The 23,298-nt window shown below is 39.0% G+C and overlaps 2 protein-coding genes across 3 annotated transcripts in view; both read right to left on the bottom strand.

Moving 5' to 3' along the window:
- cetp (cholesteryl ester transfer protein, plasma) overlaps nucleotides 1-23,298 on the bottom strand; it is a 51,689-nt gene that overhangs the window by 4,914 nt on the left and 23,477 nt on the right. The window contains exons 1-8 of one of the 2 annotated variants that reach the window (XM_065956493.1): nucleotides 5,395-5,645; nucleotides 4,596-4,770; nucleotides 2,582-2,696; nucleotides 2,311-2,442; nucleotides 1,124-1,194; nucleotides 736-823; nucleotides 565-634; nucleotides 366-426 (exon numbers count right to left, since the gene is read on the bottom strand). In XM_065956493.1, coding sequence (XP_065812565.1) covers nucleotides 366-426; nucleotides 565-634; nucleotides 736-823; nucleotides 1,124-1,194; nucleotides 2,311-2,442; nucleotides 2,582-2,696; nucleotides 4,596-4,743 — 685 coding nt within the window. In that variant the 5' untranslated portion in view covers nucleotides 4,744-4,770; nucleotides 5,395-5,645. Of the gene's footprint in view, nucleotides 1-365; nucleotides 427-564; nucleotides 635-735; nucleotides 824-1,123; nucleotides 1,195-2,310; nucleotides 2,443-2,581; nucleotides 2,697-4,595; nucleotides 4,791-5,394; nucleotides 5,646-23,298 lie in introns of those variants that run through there. The other variant, XM_029281681.2, reaches the window with a different exon arrangement.
- LOC110000797 (homocysteine-responsive endoplasmic reticulum-resident ubiquitin-like domain member 2 protein) lies at nucleotides 9,009-21,955 on the bottom strand. Its single transcript, XM_065956497.1, has 8 exons — nucleotides 21,596-21,955; nucleotides 19,878-19,955; nucleotides 18,902-18,979; nucleotides 17,127-17,341; nucleotides 15,911-16,021; nucleotides 15,413-15,784; nucleotides 11,402-11,522; nucleotides 9,009-11,138 (listed from the first exon to the last, which is right to left on the bottom strand). The coding sequence occupies exons 1-8, from the start codon at nucleotides 21,746-21,748 to the stop codon at nucleotides 10,959-10,961; spliced, it is 1,308 nt and encodes a 435-aa protein (XP_065812569.1). The 5' UTR covers nucleotides 21,749-21,955; the 3' UTR covers nucleotides 9,009-10,958.

Below are 23,298 nucleotides of genomic sequence, written 5' to 3'. Positions count from 1 at the left end.
AGGATGATGTTTGCAACATGTAACATCTACACGCCAACATAACAGATTAGTGTTTCATCAGACAACAAAATAAATGTACTGTAGGAGGTAGAGCCTTCAGTTATCAGGCCTGCTCGTGGTACAGTCTCTAAATGTACTGTAGGAGGTAGAGCCTTCAGTTATCAGGCCTGCTCGTGGTACAGTCTCTAAATGTACTATTGGAGGTAGAGCTGCTCTTTTGTAAAGCATCTGGAGATAACACTTCTTATGAATTGGAGTTAAACAATTAAAGATTGACTGAAATGTGTTTTCAAAAGTTATAAAGACCAGAAAACACAATGTTTTTGTTTTCTTTGTCACGGACACACACACACATACACACACACCTGCTGTGTCTTGAATGAAGTCAGCCAGTATATTTGCCACCTTGTTGATCTCGATACAGATCTGCATTTGAGAAAAGAAGATCTACAGCTTTACCTTAACTCTGTCTTTAAAACAACACAAACTCGCTATCAGGGTAACAAGTAAATCAAGTTTCCTCTCACTTCTAGGGAAGAGATGAGTGAAAGGTTGAATCCTCACCTGTCCTTTGATGACCATCTTGACAGTAAAGGTGATGAAGTCAGTGAAGAGCTTCTTCAGCCAGTTCGGTCTAACAAACAAAACATGAAGAGGGTCAAGACACTGTCACTTTATGATGCATTTTTTTGTTCTGCTGATGATACTCCATCAGGGTTCACTTTTGAAACGTACTCTTTGTCCCCCTGCAGGTGCAGCAGGAGCTTGTGAAAGTTCAAATAACAGTCTGATGTGTCCGCTGCTACCTTCCCTTCTCCACAGTCTGACAGATGGGACAGAGATAACAGAGAGGACACATAAAGACATATGTTCAGATAACAGACTGTAGGAAGGTTCCAGCATATTAAAGCAGCAGCTGCAATGTATGTGCGACCTAAAGTATTGATTACATGGCAACAAATCAGAAATGACCCTCAGTCAGTGAGGCAGCAGAGGAAGAGAAATAAACTAAACTACTTAAAGTCAGCATGGTTAAGGATTAGGTTCAAGCTAAATGATATTTAATATCAGTTAGTATCAAAACTAAATTATTTTGTAAACTATTATGTATAGAGGTACTCACAAAGTTTTGGGTTGATTCCAAGATCGAGCTGAGAATCAATTTCAAAGTCAACTGAATGTCCAACGTTGACACTACAGGAGAAAAAAAGAAAGATGTTTGGACAGAAAGCAAATGACAAAAGTGCTGCTGGGACCTTCTCTTGGCAGAATGGTCATGCCACCATATCTGAAAATGCAACTTAGAAACCAGCTAAATCAACAATAAACTATCTTTGAGGGGTCAGAATTCTGCTTCTCTGTTTGAATGGCAAGTCATCTTTAAAGAGTGCAATGTCGGAGTGACATTGAGCTTTTGATCCCTTTATACTCAAACTCCCATGAGCTGAAACGCTTAAATGTTTTTGGTTTTTTTAAACGTTCCTTGGTTAATGCTGAGAGAGTCCCTGATCCTTCAATGCTGGCTCTCTCCACTGAAGGTTGTTATTCCTCTAGTAGACTCAGTTCACCTCTAAATTCTTCTGATCATGAACTTGTCCAATCAAATTTCAAATCTCCTGTCAACGATTTAAAGTTCATCTTTTTGATCCCTTTTGTACTCAAACTCCCATGAGCTGAAATGCTTAAAAAAAATTAAAATAAAAAAATAAAAACGTTTCTTGGTTAATGCTGAGAGAGTCCCTCTCTGCTGGCTCTCTCCACTGAATACATCTTGCATGCTGGTTTTATTACATATTTCTCACATTATGTTGCATAGCATGCATGGTAACTCATGTTTTCCCATAGTCATCATCTGTTCTCATCACCTGGTCAAAAAAATCTAATATCTCTGCTCCTCTCCCTTATTGTAAGCCTATCATATTCCTGCTTCCTCCAGTTCATTCATGCCATTGTTACAGTACATGTGACCCTCCACCTGCCCATCACTGTCCAGTGGACTTCATTACTTCACCATCTCCTCTGCCTTAGCCAACACCTCCAACACCAGTGTCTGGACTCTATGGGGGATAGATTTTCAATTTTCAACCATCCTAACGCCCTGTAGAGTTCCAGCACCAACGAGTGTCTGACCATCTGTCATCATCACACCATCTCTGGAAAATCATCTTGACAACCTCAATGGGAACAAGGTTCAGAACGATTCACTAGTTGCCTTCAAATGTAGTGTTTGCATGTGTTTTCATGTGTTTTCTGTTTGTTCTTATGAGTTGATTCTGTGAGATGTTTTTTATCAAACACTGTCAGACTCACAGCCAGCTGCCGTATCCATACTGGATGGTTCCTCTGAAGACTGCAGACACATTCTTAATTTCCATGCTGATACCTTCACCTGGATGCAGCTCAAACTCACTCTGACCAATCGACAGGTTGTGAATCTCCAAACTGGTGGACAGAGAAACACAACATTTTTATTGTCATTCTGTGTGTGTGTGTGTGTGTGTGTGTGTGTGTGTGTGTGTGTGTGTGTGTGTGTGTGTGTGTGTGTGTGTGTGTGTGTGTGTGTGTGTGTGGTTTTACTTACTTTTCAAGGCCATATTTGACCCTTCCTATAAACAGCAGGGATTTCTCTCTCTTCAAACTTGGGTATCTTGCATTCTGAAACGCTGCCTCGATCACTTTAGTGGTTTTATCGTTCACTACCAGAAACACACAGAAAGTCTTCAGGTCAAAGACACTTGGATGAAAATAAATTTCAGCCAAGTAAGAAAACAAAAAAAAGTACATCCAAGCTGCTGAGTATTTATTAGAAGAAAAAAAACAATGCTCAAAATGGAATTATATTGCCTTTAGCATATCCAAGGATCGTTTCCATTTGGTGGTGCGGCCCTGCTTGTGACCCGGACTCGTGCTGAAGCAGCTGAATGCTTGTGAGTGACACATTTCCCCAAGGGGACAAAAAAATGTATCTTATTGTATAATAAAAACCCAAACCAGAAGCAGTAGCGTATGCTGCAAAAAAGTGACACCAACTAGAAGTCTGTATTTCACTGTGAGTCCTTTTAAAACAGATCTTTAAACCATTTTATATTCTGATGCCTTTCCATCACTTACATTTCTATTTATCTACAAGTGAACTGATTTTTAGATACTTTTTACATTTTATATTAAGGTACATTTTCTTTTAATACAATCAATTTATTTATTTTAATCTTTTATTTATTTATTTATTTTTTCAATGCTCAAGCACATATACGTACAGACAGCAACCTCAAACAGACCCCAGCTACAACAACAAGCAGAAACATGTACAGGACAGTACATGTTGACATTATACAACAACATGAACACATAGGGGAATACACAGTGACCTACATACTGGTCATTTTATAATTACGATTCTGAGTCTTAAACATATCGTGTCATCTGCATTTATTAAATCAATTTTCAAAACATTCTCATATGTTCGCAGAATAAGCCTGAGCCAGTAGGGCACGAGTTCCACACCTTTAAATCAATTTAATATAGGGCTGCTTACTATTGGTCGGCTTGAATTTCCAATATACAATGCTAAAAACAAATTTCTAAATGTAATCCCCAATTCATTCAAGAATTGTGTTCTATGTCGCGGAAAGTATCAACTACTCGTTCCATACAAAGACGATCAAAAAATTGAAGTAACCATGTACGTATTTTCGTATGTATGTTTGAGTCTTCCAGTTTAACAAAATCAATCTTTTAGTTGTCAAAAAGGCTCGTCTTGAATGTTCCTATCTTTTCAATTCTGTTCCTATTGGGCCTGTGTTTGAGTGTTCAGGTGGATTGCATCAACATTTCTTTGTCTTATATTTTAATATTGTATTTTAACCCTTGAGGAACTTTTAGTTTGTGTTCATTTTGGCGCCCCCTGCAGACATAGCTGTGTGTTTTATCGCTTTGCCCATCTTGCCCTGAACCTGCGTAGTTACTGTATCTTCCTGCTTTTGTCTTACTGTCAAATGTGGAATTTTTGGATTTAAAAAAAAAAAAAAAAGGCAGCGTCCTCAGCGTGCTGTGAATCACCTTGTCTGACATCTACCCCCTAGCAGTGGTTACAGGATTTAAAAAATACCTTTAATACCTAGAAGAATTGATCTAGTCCCTGATGTTATTGTTTGCTTTTGTAGGTAATACAGAGACATCAGTATTCATTTCAGTCTATTTCATAACCAGTCAAAAACTCCTCATAGGAGCTTTAATGTCTCTGTTCTGCTTATGGATGTTCTTAATGCTGTTTTAGATTGTGTGCAGCTCTCTGAATTGCCTTATATAGAAATGTTTCCCTATAAACAAACTTGCTTTGATCTGCCTCAGACTGATTTACACTGTTTGACACTGACAGGAGAAAAGTTAGGAACAGGGTCTGCTGACAAATATTGCACCTCTGCCTAAAGTTTACACAGAAGAGACCTGACACAGGAGTAAGACATGTTTGCATCCTGAACCAGGGGCTGTGGTGAAAGTTCTCAGAAAATCAGATTATTGGTCAAATTAAATAAATGGGTCAGGGAGGCAAGTGGTCAAAATAAAAACCAAAACAGGGTCAAAGTTCCACTCACACACAACAGCTGCAGGATGGGTGAGCCGACATACTGCACCGGTGAATCTGTAGGCTGAAGCAGCGTCCTGCAGGCAGGCTCGAGACGCTCCAAACACTGAGACGAACAGCAGCAGGAGCAGCAGTGGGGAGAAAACTTCACACGGCATTGTGCAGGTAGATGAGCTCACCTCTCTCTGAAAATCAGTTGTGGTCTTAAACACTTGGCACTGTTTGCACTTTGCTGTATACTCGTAGGAGGGAGCTTCCGTCACTACACCGTAGGTTGTTATTCCTCTAGTAGACTCAGCTCACCTCTAAATTCTTCTGATCATGAACTTGTCCAATCTCATTTCAAATCTCCTGTCAACCCTTTAAAGTTCATCTTTTTGATCCCTTTTGTACTCAAACTCCCATCAGCTGAAACGCTTAAAAAACATTTAAAAAAACGTTCCGAGAGTCCCGATCCTTCAATGCTGGCTCTCTCCACTGCCATGGAGAACTGTGTGCTACAATGATCCAGTACATACTCTGCCATTTATCCAATCAGACATGGACAACTTGGATGATTCACACTTGATCGATGAACAAACACTGACTCAGGCTTGTCTTTTACTCAAAGTCCCCTTAAAGTAAACTGGTCAAAGTACAAACTTTCTTACACATAATCTCAAAAAGATACACTTTTTTTGAAGCTATTCCTGAGTAAAAACATGTTTTAATGTTTGATCAACTCATGGTTTGCACATGAAAACAATTGTGAGAACATACTAACAGATACTTGACGTTGGATAACAGTTATTATAAACCAGTATACATACCAAACAAAGATGTCTTTTAAAGTTAATAAAATGATCAGGAGCACCACATCTTTAAAGTATAAACTGCATGCTTCAATCCAGATCAGTTTGCTCCATAACCCTCCTGAACGTACTCTACTTCCACTGCTGTGATCAGGTGTGGAGACCAACTTTCTCTGAACAAAGACTCTTTTTAACCTCAGCAAAACTAGACACCAAAGCTGACTGAAATGTGAACCGTTCATTCCCTAGTGGTGATTCCCTCAGAATGTAATGTGTGTGTGTTTGTCCCCCGCCAAACCTTACTGCTGAATATGTTTGGTTTGGGTGGACTTCAGAAGGACAGAGTAAAGGTTGGATACTGATCTAGCTGAATGACCAAACAAGAGTCTCTGTGGTGCGTGGGCGCCATCTAGTGGTGGAATTATAACGTGGTTATACAACCTGCTGGTAGGTTACTGCAGATCAGCAAGTGCATGAATATGTAGATACAGACTGTAACACCCAACACCAGCAAACACATTTCTAAATATCTGTTCAAACAAAATATACAGGAAATTGTGAACGTGGTAACCCAACATTTATTCCTAAGTAGATCGGTGAGTCTAGGGCATGTATCAAATTAACAGTTCATGGTAAAAATATCTATCCAAACAAAACACAGTAACAGTACTTGGAGTAGTACTGTTAGACAGTTGGGAACTTTAGCCACTGCCATCAGTGTGTGAATGTTTCCAAGTCTCTTTACCATTTACCAATAAGTTGTGAGATAGGGACTGGGGGTTGGGGGTTTGGCTGGTAGTTTGACAACAGGGACTAACCTAAACTTACCCAGGAGATATACTCTTCCTCTTACCGGGGTTCTCACTCCTCCCATTTTAACATAATGCACTTGTGAACATTTCTAGAGTATTTCAGGAGGACTTCCCTTGAAATCCTCCTAGCTGTTCTGGTTGCTCACAGGTTCAAGTCCAGTTGTGTCTCCTACTTTCTTAAAACCTTAAAATCCCTCCTGGAATCACAGGAGTACCTTTTTGTGTAATTGTTTCCTGGGTGTGTGTGTGTGTGTGTGTGTGTGTGTGTGTGTGTGTGTTTGTGTGTGTGTGTGTGTGTGTGTGTGTGTGTGTGTGTGTGTGTGTGTGTGTGTGTGTGTGTGTGTGTGTGTGTGTGTGTGTGTGTCTGAGTGTGTGTGTGTGTGTGTGTGTGTGTCTGTGTGTGTGTGTGTGTGTGTGTGTGTGTGTGTGTGTGTGTGTGTGTGTGTGTGCATTTGTGTGTGTGTGCTTTTTCATTGTTTCTGTGATAGCAGCATGTTTGTCTTGAATGTACAAGTTTTGATTTCTGCTATGTGATTCTGTTTGCAGGACATGCCCACTGTTGTATAAGTTCAGGGCTTTGTAAGAATTGAATATGTCTTGATCACTGTACTCATGTCCTCACGAGAAGAATGTGAGGAAGACAAAAAACCACATGACAAAATGGTCTCAAAGAGAATGAAGCTCACAAAGAAGGCAGGAACAGGAGCGATACCACAAAAGATTGACGAGGCCAAAGGTGTTTGGAATGAAGTGACAGTCACTACTTTCATTACTTCAGCTCTCACGGCCGACCTTTTGGAGCATCTGCACTATCTTGACTAAACCCACAACACAGTGGTTCCTTTCTTTTGACCACCTTCTCTGCTTGTCATCCAGAGTACACAGAACACCTTTAAAAGATTGCGTACAGTAAGTGCTGGTTCAATTTAACTTCCCACTGTGTTTTCTACTCCTTAAATACAATATGCTGTTTGTAAGTCCTGCATGGTCACTCTCTGCCCAGACAATGACCATGGCAGATGTCCTCGGTGCCTTGGAAATGATCACCTAAGGTTAGCGCTAACAGATCATGCTTACAATAATTACAAAACAAAACTTACAATAAAACCAAAAAAAAGTTTGAGTTTTCTTGCAGCAGTATTATTGAGGCTGGCTTTCTTCAGGATTGCCTGCATGCAGTATCTCACCAGGTTCTAAGCTCTACAGGCACACACAAGACAAAGCCTCTAGCAATAAGAAGAGAGGGATTAATGCTGAACATTTGGCTCTTACACTAGATTCTCTTGAAGAATGAGATGTATTTGAAACTCAATTTCCCACCTTGTTCTAGCTCTATCCACCACTCTTAAATATCTGGACTTCATGCCTCGATCAAGCCATGGGGGCAAAAATCATCATTCAGTGTGCTCCGGAAGCTCAGAGGCAATAGGAATCATCTCACCTGGATGATCTCAAGGTAACTTATCTGTCCGGTGTGAAGGGCAGTGTGACCAAACTTTTCACACAGAAGCTACCTCAGGATCTGTGAGAGTCACAATGTAGGGAAAATCGACTTGTTTAAGAGACACTGATACACTGTCCTGTCTCCTTATTGGGGCAAGATGCACTGGCACACTCTTTGCCAGAACACCTCCTGTATGCCTTCCCTCTTTGGGGCGGCTGTGGCTCAGTTGGTAGAGTCGGTTGTCTCTTAACCGGAAGGTCAGGGGTTTGATCAACAGCTCCTACAGCTACAGGTCAGATGTGTCCTTGGGCAAGACACTTAACACAAAGTTGCTCCTGCTGCCTCGTCGGTGGCGCATGAATGTGTACAAATGTGATTAGTTACTTCTGATGGTCTCACTACATAGCAACCTCTGCCATCAGTGTGTGAATGTGTAGGTGTGACCTGCGATGTAAAAACCTGTGGTATAAAAGACTAGAAGAGCGCTAGACAAGTTCAAGTCCATTCACCTCTGCTTCCACTCATGCTGGCACTCAATCCAGTGGACAGATGCAACCACACAGGGTCACTGACAGCCCTGAACTTCTCCCGGGGTTTGACCCTACTCCTGCCTTGCCCTCTTCCAAACTATACAGGATCTTGTGTCACAGCAGGTGGGCTCATTTGGAATCCCAAATTTGTAGTGCAGCCGATCACCTTCAGCTGTCGACATGTGTGACCTCAACTAGCTCTCTGGTAGAACCTTAATATTTACAAAAAAGATCATTTCTAGGAACTGTTTTAGGCCCTGATAACCAGTGATAACAAGGAGCCTCATACAGGGTTTTTAAGGGCTTGAAAATGTTGAGAATTTGAAAGAACAAAATGTTAACCAGTCTTTTAATTTCCCCGAAATGACAACCTATTCCTTTAAAGGTATCAGTACTATGTTTTTAAAACAGTTTAATGTTACTCTAAAGCTTTTACCAAAGACATTTTCTTTTTTTGTTATGATACATAACATTTGAATCGACTTTATTATTTAATATACTTTTCACTTGCAGCATATCCAGATAAGAAGAAATGCTATATTTAGTCCCAATAAGATAAGTATTCATTTTCAGTAAGAGCCTCATACACTTGCATACAGTAAGCATTTATCTGGAGCAGTTTCCACTTGAATTTGTATTGGCGCTGGTTTAAATTTAGAGTGTAGTCAAGGTCATGTTATTATCATGCTACATGACTCTATGTGAACCCCTTGTTGATTGACTCTCAGCCAGTTCAAGCATTTAAAACCGGGATGAACAAACTTGTGGCACTTTGTATTGACATCCGTTTAGAAAAAAAGAAAAAAAAGGTAAAAACCAGAACAAAAAACACAACAAACACTAAGGAACTGTAAAAGTAAAGAACATTTATTGCATGTCTCCTTCAACACACTTTATTATACAACATCCCACAATAAGCTAATCTCCCTTAGTGAGATGAGCCTATCGTTACAGTTTTTAATATACAAGGTGACCATTGTCAGACTTCTGTTCCTCAAGGGGAGCCAGTGAGCCAAGTCAGAACAGGACTGATGCAGAACACGAGGACAGGGACTTCTCCCCTCTCTAGTAAATCAATAAAACATGATGTGATTGGAACAAGTCCATTGACCCAAGCAGCAGCAGAACGTCCTTATGTTTAGGAAATCGAGTCGACAACAATGAAGCAAAAAGTGACGGTTATAATGCATCATGTTTAAATGCTTTAAATGATAGCTACAGCTGCGATGATGTGAGGTAGCTTCATTACGCAGAATTCATTTGGAATGTTAAATTAATGAAGTGAAGCCCTGTTACAAAATATTATCAAAATGTGATCCCTTGGTGCAAAGAGAAGACTACAAGCCAGCGGATATGTGAACTTGTGCTGATTCTTTTTGTCCTTTCAAAGATGCTATCTGACATTAGAAATAAACCAAACAGATTTAATTCTTAAGTGTTAAATTGACTTTTAAACCTAAAGACTCGTCTACCAAACAAACCCCCTAAAACACCACTCACAGCTCTGAGCCCTCATGCCATTATTTTGTTTACATTAGGAACCAATCATGAGGGAGAATCATAAACCCCTAACCTTATTTATATACAAGCTAAAGTGCTTTGTGATGCAAACAACAAGTTGGCACTGTGTTAGTATTTTGTAACAACACCACATGATGCTCGATTAGAACTGGCAAAGAACTGAATGTAACTTTCAATTTAGCCATTTAAGTATTTTGTAAGTTTGACTTTTCCAGATTTATTTGGAAACTGAAGTTGTAGTCACAGTCAACCTCTGCTCACATTGACATAATTAACTCAATGTAGAGACTGTGTCGGAGATAATAATAGATGTACAAGAAATGTGAGCAACTTAATTTCAAACTTCACTTGAATGACTGAAATAGAAAAAAAAAAACTTGAATATAGTTTTGACTAAAGTGATTTTGGTAATGTGATGGTAATTTTGTGAAGTCTTCAAATAACCTAGCTGATATTTAAAAAGGAGGGTAAAGGACAATAAACCCAAAACATTAGATCAAAACAGTCGCTGTCAAAATCAATCTGTTTGGGCCTTCTAGGCTTCCTTAGACTGAAGCAAAGTCTGTAAAAACAAATATGAATAAAATGAAGAGGCATTTGTAATGAAAAAGAGAAAAAGATCTCTACCTGGTAATTCTTTTGATTCAGATAGTCGAAAGATGATACAGAACTGGATCAGGTCTGTGTGAAGATTTACACTTCAACTGAACATGATGAATATAATCCTTACAAGTGTGAGAGAACTGAGCTGGATCAGATTCTCTTCAAATACTTTGATGGGCTGATTCACAGGAAGAAAGATCCAGGCACAGCCGTTACAGTGGCAGCATGGAGGGTACATGTTTAGTCCTCTGCTGCCATCTATTGTTATTTTATGATCAAGGAAAACCATTCAGTAGCTTTACTTAAGACGTATGATCACAGAGCAGGGAAGAACAGTTCCTTATTGTAAAAAGTGCTGTTTGATATTTTGAGGGGTTTTTTTTTTTCACTTTGTTTTCAGTCCATATTTTTTCAAATGTAATGGTGTGTTGTGGCCCAGCTTTATTGTGCTGGTGCTTTCACTGTGTTTGATCACAATCAATACCACACGGTCCAGAAGTCTGTTCAAACTTGAAGTTCTTTGTTGAGGAGTATCAATCCGATGTTCTTCTTATTCTTTATTCTTGAGTTTATGGCCTCTGACATCCTGCATCAATCAGCTTTTCAAGCATCTAATCCAGAGAGATTTCTTCCCCTGAATTACTTCTTTTTTTGTAAAGTCTGCTTCGATGCTCAGTTGGCCATGCGCTGGGGAACCTCAGGTAGGAGAGAGGAGAAGAACGTTTTGAAGAAAACCCAGGTGGTCCACATGATTGACACCCTGTGAGGAGGCACTAAAACTGCTGTCATCGGTTCTTGTCCGTCTGCTGCAGGAGCTGGTTCCTCATGTTGTCTGTCAGCAAGCTCGTCATCCTGTTCAGAGAGGAAGTCAAAAAAGAAGAAGAATCGTTATCAAACAGATCATTTATGGCCAGGGGTTTGGAGCATTTCATAAAGTAAAAGTGTCAAGTAATAGTTCTGCTTCATAAAAAGGGCCATCCATGTCTGCATGCAGGCTTACCCAAACCCAGACTGTAAATTCAACAAAGAAAAAGCCCTAAAGCCTAACATACAAAGACAGATACTCCAAAACTTCAATCAAATCCATGCTAAAATATGAGGGATTTCTTTCTTACTGGGTTTAGGTTCTGGTTCCTGTTCTCATTCTGCTGATTGTGCTGGACCTCAGGGGGCTGTGGGGGGTTTGGTTGTTGGACCTGTCCTTGCCTTCTGAAGGGAAACCAGCCAGCGGTGTGTCTTGGAAAGAAGAAAAGAGACAGAACCATTTATAAAAAAAACAGTATTCACATAAATTCATTGACCAGCAGATCACGTGTAAAAAAATGGAATGATCACGTAAAAGTCATAACAACATTTTCTTATTTACATATGGAGCAGACAAGGAGAAATTACATTTTGTTGAGTTTAAGGTGTGTTCACGGATGGATTTAAGTCCAATATTCTGTCCCTTTGGTTTGTTTTCCGTATGGAGTGCATCATATGTTAAAATGATTCTAATATGTTGCCCACCCTGTTAACATACATGTGAAGAGTAAAATATTAGGAACACTTTTGACAATAAGACCACCTGTCCAATCAGTGCACAGTAGAGGTGAGGTAAAAAATTGATACAGCATAGTATCAAGATATTTTGTGTGGTGATATTATATTGTCTCATGGAGGCCAAGTATCGATATTTTTGATATGATATTTTAGATATGCTTTTTTAACTGCTGAAGGGGCTGCACAGTTCATTTTGAACAAGTTGTATTGTTAAGAATTCATGTTAAAGTTCAGTTAGACTGAAATACAAATAAAAAGACTGAAGTGTATGAGGGTGAGAGTGTGACATGTTAAGTAAATGAACAACGTGGCCTTAGCCGATGATAAGAGTGTTGATGTGGAACCATGTGGAGGCCGCCAGATAGAGCTTGAACAAATAACACCCCCCACATGTGAAACTCGACTGTGACTTCTCAAGAAAGGCTTGTGTTATAGTTTTATGTTTACTCACATAGCATGAAGAAACAAAGATAAGCCAGAGTTATCACAATACACAAACAACGAGTAAAATAGCTGAAAAAATATGAGAGATTATATAACTTTGTTTGCTTTATGAGGTAATTAAAGAGACAGTGACTTTAAAAAAAAAGTGTTTACATCAGTCATTTGAATCAAAACGAGTGTAAGGAAGTGAGTAACCACAGCCTGCTTCAGTGGAAAGTCCTTTTAAAAATGTTTTTAGTACCACTGTTCCATCTCTGTTTCTCAGCTTTTCTACACAGATGTTATAAGTGATCCCCTTCCATACTGAGACCCTCTAGACCTGAATGAGATCGCACAGTTTTTATTTGCTTATTAACAGCTGAGATAGTATGGTGTGGTACAAACAGAAAGAGATTTCAAAATGGCACCTTTTTAAAAAGATAAACAATACTTATTTATCTAATATAAGCTGTATGAGCTGTTCCCTCTGCAGTAATAATTATTCACTGGAAAATCACTTCAGACAAGTCTGCCCTTTGTTTGCCAAACTTTCAAAGTATAAGGAATCATTGCCTACTTAGTTTCATTATCTTTAGTCTTTTTAGCCACAAACCCTAAAAGAGTGTCTGTTTGTTGTTGTTTCTACGCATCATAGATTCTACATAAAAAGGGGGAAATAGGAGCATTTTCCATGTGGATTATTCCTTACACACAACTTGCCCTACTCCTGACAGGAAACACTCCAACTCTCTTGTTAGAATTAAAAATATGACTGGGCTAACTTATATTTGAAACCCATCAAACTGGAAGGATTAGTCTGACAAGAGCTACGAAATCAAACCAGAAAATGTAACAAAAATCAAACTAAATATATAATAAAATATATGTAATAATCATATATCAATCAAAACTATCATAAAATAAGATAATCCTTTTTTTCATCCCACAACGGGGGAATTTACAATGATCATGAGAGGCGCAGGTAGCCTAGTGGCACGCCTCATGTATGGATAATAATCCCACCTGTGGCTCCTTTCCCGCATGTCTTTGCCCACTCTCTCTCTCTCCCTGAATTCCAAATCTATCCACTGTCTTACTCTACAATAAAGGCACATCTTAACTACCATGAAATGATCTGTAGCATATTTATATGTTTTAAAGATTTGTTTTGGGGGTTTTATGGATTCATTCAGAGATATGGATAGCACCAGAAACCAGGGAGAGAGAGTGGGGAGCGACATGTGGGAAAGGATCCACAGGTCGGATTGGAAGCCGGGCAACCTGCTCTCGAGCACCATAGCCTCCGTACACGGGGCACGTGCACTAACCGCTAGGCTACTGACACCCCAGGATATTATTTTTCAAATGACTTTTTGGTTAACTGACTAATAGTATCCATCATGATCCCTTTAATTTCATCTGAAATTCAAAAAGTCCAATGTTTAGTTTACTCTACCAGTTGGCTAAAGCATGTCGCTGTCAGCAAGTTATATTGTTTTGGTCTTTTCTTATTTCTCATCCACACCAGCTGATCAAATGTATAAAAATCCCGTCTGATATCTTTACCAGTCAGCCACAGTCATTGGGTTTAATTCCTTAAGGTACACGCAGTACACTGGCTCAGCTGTTTTCACTTGTTTGTTATTATAGCTTTGGTATAACAGGTTTTCAAGGGTACAGATCCTGAAGGCTGGGCTGCAGGCAAACACTGTCATCAGCTGCTTTGTTTATCCAGTGACACAGGAATGGATGATGCACGTACACTAGGCTCTTGTTCTTGGCATTTTCTAAATCATAATCATTCTGTTTTCCACTTTCCATTGATTCAGCTGACTCTGTTTCTGCTTTTAAAGGCTTTATATGTGATTTTTCACACTTAAATAGAAATCAAGTATATCCTCTGAAAATAACTCTGTGAGTCATGACTGTCTACAATGGGTGTAACACCCGAGTCCCACTGTCTGTGATGTTTTCAGAGTCCTATCTTCAGTTTGTTTACATCGCCCGGACAGCCGGCTGACTCCTCCCCTCGAGTATAAAAGTTGTTTAATTGAGGGACTAGAGAAAAGAAGAATAACATACTGTACTCACTGCTTAACTGTGTTTCTAGATCACGCTCATTTCAGGTAAATTTACATGCAGTGTGAAGATACGAGCATAATAAAGATCACTAGCATTAGCATGCTAACACAACAATGCAGCGCGAGTTGTTATGGAGCTCAGCGTAAGTTCAGACAGGAAGACTGGTTATATTCTTCCACTCATTCATTCATCCTTTCACTTCAACCTAAACCAATCCCCCTACTACTTCCTCTGTCTCCCTTCTCTGGTGATCAGCTGATAATGGGCGTTTATTCTTTAAGTAATTAACCAACCAGATTCGGGCACAACCTCTCTCAACCAATCATCCTGCTGCGGCAAAATGCTAAAACAGTTCTCTCTCTTCCACAGTCATTCTGTCATTTCAGGGGAACCGCTGCAACCCACCACAGCCCCAGTCACCTCCATTCCAGCTCAGCAGAGTCCAGATTCAGGCTCATCATAGCCTCCATTCCTCTTCACCACCACCAGTGTCTAGACTCCATAGGGGGGTCTCCTATCCTGCTGTCAGCTTCATTACCTTCCGAGTGGGAAGTGGTCACGATGGAGTCTAATCCCCCAAAGACTTTGCACATTCAAAATTAAATTGTTGCACATTTATTGTAAATAAATAATTGTTCATTCTCAATTAAGTCTCTCCTGATTGAATTGGTTTCATGCTGGTGCTGAAGGGTGACATCTGCTGGATCAAAAAATCGCATGTAAAGCCTTTAAAGTCAACCTTAAAAACATTTTTTTCAGACTTGTCTTTTAGCTGACATCATTTAATCAGAGCTCCGTCATACAGATTTGAACTCTCCTGTTTTATTGTATTTACTTTCATTTGTTTTAACTGTATGTCTGAATCTTTGCTTCATGTATCTGTAAGTGTGATCCTCTTTTTTAAATGACTTCTATAAAATGACTTCTGTCTTGAAAAGTGCTCTGCAAAGAGAGTATTATTATTATTATATTATCAGTAAGGTACACATATGACATGTTAATCTTGAAATTATATTCAGAAAAACATCTTAAGTCAATTTGAAAACATAAAGGTTCATAGTGCTCAGATTTTGACTTACAGGTACATGAGGAAGAGGGTGCTCATCACCAGCAGAAAGCGACTCAGGTTGGAGTTGAAGTACACGATCATGAGCAGAACACCTAATCTCGCAGCGGTGTACAACCAGTCCAGCCAATCACGCTCCATATCCTCCTCGTCCTCCATGACAGGCCCCCCCTGGGCATTCATCCGCATGTTCTGGTTGGCCTCACCAGGGTTGATGAAAGCTGCATCTTGCGCTGGGTTCTGATTGGCTTGCAGGTTGTCGATTGGGTTTTGATTGGCTAAGGGGGCTGCTACTGGCACATGTTGGGCGTGAACAGGAGGGTACTGGCCGATTGTTGGAGCTGGTGCAGAAGGGACGGTCCCTGCAGCGGCCAACGCTGCCTGACTGTTACACATGAGACAAACATGACAACTATTAGACACCAGCTGTGTGAAGCTGTCAGCCCTCCATGAGGTTCTAACGGCTTAAGAAAAGCAGAATAAATATATTTGATAAAATAATATAACTCACTATTGCATGTAATACTGTCTAGCATAGACATGCTGCAGCCACAGAAGTTGTTGAGGGCTGTACAGGGAGTAGGTGGGAAAGGCTGGTTGGGTGATCTGAGTTGATCTGGCCCTGCAGGGAAAGATGAAAGACTGTTAGCATCCGTTAAAAATGGAAGGGTAAGTGTATGTGATGTTTTGACATCACTTATCTTCATATGCGCAAATCATGTAAGTGTTTCAATAGGTATGACACGCCCTCTTTCACTTCCCTTAGGAGCAAGTAATGCAGCAACTTACAGATCAAGGGTTTGAATAAAGTAGCCTTAATAACAGATCATAACATATGAATATGCGTCTTTAAGTTCTATGTAATATAGGCCGCTTCAAAGTTTGATGTCATTGATCTTATAGACAGTTTTATCAAGAAAAAATATTTCGTGTTATGTTATATTTTGTGGGAACCAAACACCGAAATGAGCAAATAAATCAAATATGAAATGCAAGAAATTAAGACAACTTTTGAGTTTTCATACTGATGTCATTAAGTGTCAGTAAAAAGTTTCCTTTCAATGTCCACACAATCAGGCAGAGATGCACTGATACACTTTCATTTCAGCTCAGATCCGAGTCTGATCATTTTTTAATCATAATTATTAGCTCTCTTCTTGTTGGTATTATGTGTAAGGCTACACAAAACTGTAATAAACTCTGCAATGCATTGGTTACTGAAGAAACAAAAATAAACACAAATGCATACACATTTAAAGAAAATTCAAAGAAACAAAAGAATCAGAATTTGTTCTGGCTGCACAAACAAACACCAGCAACAAGTGTAAAGGTTTGAGAATGAAATATTTTAAACTGAAGTGTGAGAATTGTAATTTTATCATATAGAAGGAGCTGAACATCTTGATGTAGACAATTTGAGTCTCTAGACGTGCTCTGTTTACACTCATCTGGACTTCATATGGACTTTCTGCTTGAGAGCTGGCAGGGCAAAGGTAGTTTAATGTCCAGTAAACCTGATATGGACATTTGCTTCTCACAAACAGATCCTGTAGGTGAAGTCTCCCTATAAAATGAGGGTTGCAGTGAATGCACCAGAGGGGCTTTAAAGGGTCAAGTGTCCCTTCAAATGGTCACATTCGCCTGATAAAAGTTTTTTTTTTAAATTGTGAAAATCAGAGGTCTGCAAATGTTAATAAACAAGAGCACAGCAATCTATTCTGGCTTACATTGCAGCAGCAGGCCATGTAGGCGTTTCTGGTGGAGACACTGGGGCATGTGTGTGGGCTGGAGCAGCAGGTGAAGATGGACTTGTCTGCCTCCTCTGTCTCAGTTCTGGTGTGCTGGGAGTCTGGTCTGTGGAGGACAGGCTGCTGGGACTGGGTGAAGCAGAGGCTGCCGCGGGCCTTGGGCTGGAGGGTTGTGGCAGTTGTGTCGCTTTGGTCTGCATAATAAAAAGTTTGAATTTTTTTTTTAATTCTTAGCAATGTCTGAACTACAGCACAACCACTGTAGTCGTTATGAACAATCAGTAGATATGGGTCTTATTGTCTTACATGAACAACCACCTTTGCAGTATCTGACTTCAGTGAGTTATCTTTAGCTATACTTTAGATCTCAGAACTGAAGCTGAGCTCTGAAGCGTGACAGCGACAGTGAAACCGTTTCACTCTGTGCTGTTATGAAAATGAGGAAGGAGGTGAAGAGATGCACCTGTCAGTCTCTGAACCTGCTGCGACTGATGTGTCACAGGAGACTGGAGCGCCATTAAAACTCCTAAAGATGATGCATGTTGTTAGATACACCAAACTGTAAGCATCTATGAAAAATTATCAGAAATATATATAAAATGATGGACTCCTATGGCTTTGATAACTGCTGGAAATATTTGAGGTAATGTAAGTGCAAATATATATAACACAGGTTTATACATTTTAATCAACTTAGATATTGGAATGTTAACATTGTAATCAAATTCAGCATATTGTACATTTAAGTTTTGGGCATTTGATTATCAATTTTAGAATTAGTTCAAGAGAAAAAAAAATGTCAGATCACTTTAAAATGGTCTAAAAATGAATATCCAATTATTCTTACTATTTTATATATTTTACATCATAGTTGACTGTGGACAAAAAATGTCCTCTTATAATGTCACATCTCTTCAGAGTGAGAGCAGCCTTTTAGAATAACCTCAGAGCTACATAACCTACAAGAACTTCTCAGTTCAAAATCAGATTTAAACATCAAAACAACCTTAGTTTAGGTCAGTGCCTTTGGTCTGTTGGTAAGTGATATCATTTCCTGACCAAGGGGCATGTTGGTTTGATTCCTGCTTAAGTGTCATGCTAAAGGGCACACCACTAAATGTCTGCCTATCACCACCACCACCACCTGACACACAGCCACCAGCATCAGACTGTGTTGTCCCCACAACCACTGCCGTCCTCATTCAAGCGCGGCCTGCTCTGACCTCCACCTCAGAGACAAGGCAGTATGAACAACAGGAACGAGAGGAATACAAAGGAGAAATCCTTCCTGCATATTATCCCATATGCTCTTTTGTAAAGCGTCTTGAGATAATACTTGATATGAATTCATCATCATCAACCTTTATTTAAGTTCTCAGAGAGATCATTGAGGGTGACCCTCATTTACAACGATGCTGAGAAAACATACATAAATGATAAACAACGAGAAATGAGATAAAGCTACTACAGAAAATAAAATCAATAAGAACAATAAAACACTAAAATCATTTAAAATCTTGAATTTACTACAGTCATTAAAATCAAATAAAACAGTTACAGTCAGCTATTGGGCGGTTAAAAATAATATTTCTAAAGTGTCCATAAGGGATAAAAGTGCTCAAATTCAGGTCCTGTTGTAAAATGTTTCAGGAGTTTGCATCTCCTCTGACATGAGATTTCCTCTTGAAAAATAACAATGCTGCATGTAAAAACATAAGCTCTGAGGAAAGTAAGTCCACATCATCACTTCTTACCTTTGGTCTTGCTCCTAGTGGTCTTTGTTGTAGATTCTGGATAGGACACACCAGATGGATTGTGGGACTCGTATCAGTCTAAGAAAGTGAAGATAAATACTTGATTACAAAAGAGTACAAACACAGATACACTCACAGAGTACAGCTGAAATATTAAACCTAGTAAATGTCTTTGCATGAGCATGAAAGAGTCTAAAAATGTGGAAGAAGATAGGCCTGCCCTCTCGCTCAAATTCCACAAAAACTTTAACAAGGAGTCTAAAAATGTCAAAACCAGCAAAACCAGGACTTCTTGTAGTTATTTCACGTCACATGACCACCAGCCTGACATTGACAACAGAGCAGGGCGGTGAGGAGAAGAGAGATCATGTTCCTGACATTTTCATGACTAATACCATGTCAGGCCGACATTCAAATGCTTGCACACTACACAAATGAGCTTGTTGTTATTTCCCACAACCCTGAACAAAATCAAATTGAACCGCTTGGTTCTGGATTCTTCGTGGTCTCATCTATACAGTCTCAAGATGGAAGAGAAATTTAAAAAAAAAAGAATCTTTATTGGTTTACACTATGAGCCATAGCCTTCTAAAAAGAACAAAATGTATTTAGGTTATAAAGTTGACTTCCTTTTTCAGGTTGTTTATCGGTGCGTTGTTTTTTCTAAAGCAAGATGAGCCTTGGGCATATTCACACAAAAAGAAACTGAAACAAGACACATGAAATATAATATACTGTTTGTTAGAAAGCATTATTTCATATTCAAAGGCCATAGAAATCCTTTTACACATCAGACAATGGTTGTTAGTTGAAAAGTAGGGTAGATAAAACCTCTCCTGCTAGTTTGTCGTCCGCAGCATACAGGTCTGTAATTAACTTGTTAACTCCATTCAAGTGTTTGTGGCTGTCAGACTTTAATATCATGACATATTACTTTAGACAGAATGTTTTAGTACTGTTTGTTAGCAACACATACCTGTCTGAAGAGATCTTTGATGTGTAGATAGTCGGGCAGCAGTTTACCACCATAGATCAGTCTCTGGTCAGTCACAGCCTGCAGGAACGAGTATGTTTCAATTTGTATGTTAACATATCTCTAGTGAACAACAAGTAAATCTGCAATGATGCTTCACTTCTGGTTAGGTTTTCACAAATGACATTTAACAAAAACAGCCGAGAGGAGAGCAGAAGTGGAAATTAAGACACAATCTGAGATTGAAAGGAAAAAAAAGGCTATTTATTAAGTTTGCATAAAATGGCTGGCTTTCAGAAGTTGACACAACAGAGATTTTAAAGAAGTGATAGTAGTGTCACACAATATATTTACATTGTGTATTAGGATAGACCAATACCCAACAATCTTAGATCCTGACATTTCTTCTCAAACTTTGTTTATGCTGCATGTTTTTGTGTTTTCTATTGGTGCATGTCAAAGCATTAAAAAAACATATTAATCAAATATATTGGATGGGTGAACTAAACACTTTGAAGGCCATTTTTCAAGTTGTATGAGTGTATAATTGTAAATGTGTTTCTGCTGTAGCTGTTTGTAATCCCGGTTTTGAATACTTTTGTACAAGTGTTTTCTTTCAGTGTCTAAGTTATGTAATATTGCATTCTGATATGTACTGCACTTCAGGTGTACACGTGGAAAAACCTGACTGAGCCTTGTCAGAAGCACATAGCTAATTTGTCCAAGAGAAGATAGACTGGATAAGTAATTATTAACTTTACTTTGGCTTGTCACTTGCTCCAGGATACTGTGAAGTCTGCTGTCTGGTGTTACCTCAACATCAGTTGTGCAAATGCATAAAAGGACCCAACTAAATCTCAATGAAGCATAGATCGTCCTCTGCTCATCTTTTCTCTGTCATCTCTACAGCAAACAGATCCAAAGGAAACTGAAGTCTTCCAGGATGGATCAAACTTGGCAGACACATGTTATTAAAATTCTTTAGGAACTTAAAGGAGTGTTCCCTCAACTGTGAGGGATTATCAAAGCTTCACAAATGTATGACTTGTTGAACATTGTCAACACTTTATAAACCTAGTATTCTAATCTGAAGCCAGATAAATGATATGCAGCATACACACAGCTTTAGAAATAACTCTACTGAGTCATGACTGAAGTTTTCTTATAAATGACAGTAATAGCTGGTGGGACAGTTTTATCTATTTAACATCCCTACACGTGACGATACCCCTCTGTATGTTGTGTTTATGTAAGGAATTGTACATTCAGTACAAGGAAAATACATTCAATGACAACCAGTTGGGGCCCACTAAACTCCTAGTTTGCCATTACTTTACTTTAAACCCATAGGTCCATATCTACATAAAAAGCTAAATAAATATCAACATATTATAAAACATCAACAAAAGGGATAAAAATATCGTTTTCTGAACCAATTATTCGACACGTAGTTTTATACATACAATTTCTCAATACAGCCTGTAATGTGGAGATATTACTAACAAACGTTTGACTTTCACTCGTCCATGTTGGTCATTTCAGAAATATTATTAATGCATCACTATATGCCACCTGTAACTTAATAATATCTGTATGTATCAAAACAAAACAATAACAAAAACAGCTGTTAACTTGGCAGCAGCTGGCTGACGTCATCACATTCCAGAACACTAGTTCCGCTAGCATTAGCCAGCTAGCTTCTCCACCTCACAATAACTCACTGGTTTAGTTGGGTAAACTGTCGACAGGTGTGTTTTAAGGTCCCTCACAGTCCAGTTTAGATAGACGCCTCCAATGGTTTGGTCCTCCTGTGCCTGGTTGGGCGTTTTGACGAAAATAGTAATCGTCGTCTGTTGAGAATCCCTCACATCCATTTTTCTTCCCCTCGTTAAAGTCTCTTTTCTTTGTAAAACTGTTTCTCAGTCGCTCCAGCTTTACAAAGAAAAGTGGTGTGATTCGGTTTGTAAGAAAGTAAAAGTGAAACAAATAATCCTCAACAAAGACAAAGTCGTGGGACTCGGTCTAGCTAGATATGTCTTTCTTAAAACTGTCATCCGGGACTTTAAGAAGGAGAATGTTGTTTCCAAACACACGGTGGCCGCCGCTGATTGGTTACTGTCCGCTCGTGCTCAGACGTGGAGGCCTGGTAATTCGTCACCTTCTGAGCATGCGCGAATATGTCGGATCCGAAGATCGTTTATTTCGGAAAAAATATGGGAATTCACTTTATACACGTAATCTCGTTTCAATTTTACGGAAGAGGATTAGATTTTTGGGTGGGTCCGGAGAGGGGGGGTTCTGCCTTTTTGTTTTAAATTCTTAATCTTTATTTGTATAGCGCCAATTCATAACAAATGTCATCACAAGACACTTTATTAAAAACCGTACTCATTGTTAGACCCAATATTAAATCATCATGAGCACAAAAAAGTAGATTGTGTAAATCAGTGTCCTTCTTGTGATGAAAGATACAACAGAAAACTCAAAGTACTTGGTCTTTTTGGATTCTCTGATTTTTTTGAAATTTTCAAAATCCAAAACAAAAAAGGCTAGTAAGAGTAACATCTGGTGAATGCCAAAGCCTCCAAATTTTTAAAAGTTTAAATTAAGTCAAAGAAAATGGACACAATTCAAAATTCAATCACACAGAATAAATTTATATTTACAGGGTATTTAGCTAATGATCTATAGGCCACTAGAATATACCACCACGGTAAGATATGATGAAAGAAAATAAATAAAGACCAGTTTGGCGAGTTTACTCATAGTCAACGCCTTCAAACCGAAATACCAACAGCTAGGCTATTACATGTTGTACAGAAACATGATCATGACCGTAACCATCATCATCCAGCAACATCCAAGGGTGTGGCTTGTACTGACCACGCCCACACACCCTGTAATGTCCTCCTCCTTTGTCCCCCCATCCTCTCTCTCTCTCTCATCTTTCCTGCTGTGGGAGAGTTGGCTGTTGTTTATTTGGGTTTGGGCTAATTTATAATCTTCATTTAATTCCTTAATTTGCATATTCAGTTAGTTAATGGGCCCTTTTTTAATTTCATATAGTGTTACAGTATCTTCAAACCTGTCACTGTTTTTATTTCATGACTGTTGTGAGAATGATTGCTGCCGACTAAGCATTTTTGCATAGTTGTGTAGGAGCATGGAACAGGCAGTAGTTCAAGTCAAGTCCTGCTTATAAATCCATACAAGCTCACACAAGCTGAACGTTTGTGTTTCAGTGAAGACTTCCATTGGAATTAAATGGGCCAAATAAATGAGAACTAATAAACCGTCAAAAGTCACCAGAACACACATGATTAATGTGGTTGTACCATCACTCTGCAACATACATTGCTAGTAGTGTCATTTGCCTAGCTTTACATATTTTCATGCAATTTATAAATATATCTAAGCAACAGAG

This window comes from Labrus bergylta, chromosome 7 (assembly GCF_963930695.1).
Source record: "Labrus bergylta chromosome 7, fLabBer1.1, whole genome shotgun sequence".
NCBI classification, from domain to species: domain Eukaryota; kingdom Metazoa; phylum Chordata; class Actinopteri; order Labriformes; family Labridae; genus Labrus; species Labrus bergylta.
The sequence above is the reverse complement of the archived record's forward strand: the minus strand, read 5'-3'. Positions and strand labels throughout refer to the sequence as shown.

Coding starts and splice junctions, on each gene's coding strand:
- LOC110000797 (XM_065956497.1), bottom strand. CDS start 21,748: ATGGATGTGAGGGATTCTCAACAGACGACGATTACTATTTTCGTCAAA. Junction 19,956..21,595: donor CAGTTTACCCAACTAAACCA/GTGAGTTATTGT, acceptor TCGTTCCTGCAG/GCTGTGACTGACCAGAGACT. Junction 18,980..19,877: donor TCAAAGATCTCTTCAGACAG/GTATGTGTTGCT, acceptor TCACTTTCTTAG/ACTGATACGAGTCCCACAAT.